The following is a 1,420-nucleotide window of genomic DNA, read 5'->3' on the forward strand; positions in this document are numbered from 1 at the left end:
GAGATGGTTGTAGCGATACTGAGACCATTCACATTCAATTCAAAAGACCCGCTGTGCTTTCTGGTAAAAGAGAAAAAATATCTTTTTAAGCAGATAAATTACTTCTCTAAAGAAGAGATGTTACCTCACTCACATTATTCGCAGGTACTTGACCCTCCAGTTTCCATTCAGACTGATGAAGGCATCACCTATAGACAGTGTGACTCCAGTCCCTGGCACCAGGTCCACTGAAGACTTTGGTATTCCCACCTTCAATACACGTATACTGGAAGAATTTGTGTTTTGTTTGTTTAAGCGGCAACAGGACAAAATACTTTGTAACAGAATTTAGAGACATGTTGAACAAACTGGAGCCTTACTTTGACAAATTGTACTGGACTTTTCCAATCGGAGACACCCTCTGTTCCCCTGAAAAGTCTGGAACTTGGATAGAATTGAGTTTCTGCTGCATGTCAGCCATGCCCAGTTGCCTGCCTAACAAAATGTAAAGAAAAATAATTTACTGAGCAAACACTGGAGAAATCAGTCCTTTTTGAGCAAGAGGACAGCTTTTACACAAACCTTACCATATTCAATGCCTTTTTCTGTCAACCTGACCTTTACTCCAGGATTGATGCTTAAGGTTGCGGGGATGAGAGCCCCCAGAACCAGCCAACAGCACAGGAACATCTTCAGAGCTGAGCCATGAAGAATAAGAAGACCAAGGAATATTTATACAAGCACAAAAGCAGAAGAAGCTAAGCTTCTGCTTACGAAATCTATGGGGAAAAATTGGAGAGCAATAAAATCCAGCTTCTTCTTTTAGTGACAGTTTACAAGAACATGTACCAATTCAACAGTCCTGACATACAGAGCTTAGTGGAGCAGCAATGCAAAGCAGTTTATTTCACCACTTCCTCGGGTTGCTTAGAGTGAAAGCCTATGAAAGAGCTAACGGCCATTGCTCCACATGAGACTGCATAAGATTGAATGACAAATTACATAATGATGAAGTTTAGTTATACAATGACAACACAGTTATCACACACTTAGTTCATGTGTCTCAACATTTAATTTTGTTAACAAATAAACCACAACAGAAAACTACTAACGATTTGTTATCAGAGCTATACAAAAAACCTCTAACATTAGGTCTTAGAAAAAGTTAAAGACATCTAGCTGTTAAATCGAGAGCACCCTAAATTTAGAGTCACACTGAACATCAAAAGTTATCCTGGTGCTATAGACACCTGAAGATGTTTGTAGGTGCATTTGGCGACAGGTACAGGTGCGACTGTGAACCTGAATGAACCGGTTGCCCATCTTCAAGGAAAGGTGCCCAAACACCATTGCTCTCTCCAAATCCATCCTATTTTTTTTCTACTTTTGCTTTTTGCTAGTGTCATTGTTACTGCAAGACACAGTGCAAGAGTGTGACAGA

The 1,420-nt window shown here is 40.0% G+C and overlaps 1 protein-coding gene across 1 annotated transcript; it reads right to left on the reverse strand.

Moving 5' to 3' along the window:
• LOC121811891 (lipopolysaccharide-binding protein-like) lies at positions 1-706 on the reverse strand (the record flags this gene model as incomplete). Its single annotated transcript, XM_042222908.1, is given in 4 exon segments — positions 1-60; positions 134-265; positions 360-474; positions 567-706. Coding segments are annotated over 4 exon segments (410 nt in total), but the record flags the coding sequence as incomplete, so codon positions are not given.
• Between the last annotated feature and the right edge of the window lie 714 nt (positions 707-1,420).

The sequence above is a fragment of the Haplochromis burtoni genome, unplaced genomic scaffold (genome assembly GCF_018398535.1).
Source record: "Haplochromis burtoni strain Fernald_Lab_line unplaced genomic scaffold, NCSU_Asbu1 Contig_97, whole genome shotgun sequence".
NCBI classification, from domain to species: Eukaryota; Metazoa; Chordata; class Actinopteri; order Cichliformes; family Cichlidae; genus Haplochromis; species Haplochromis burtoni.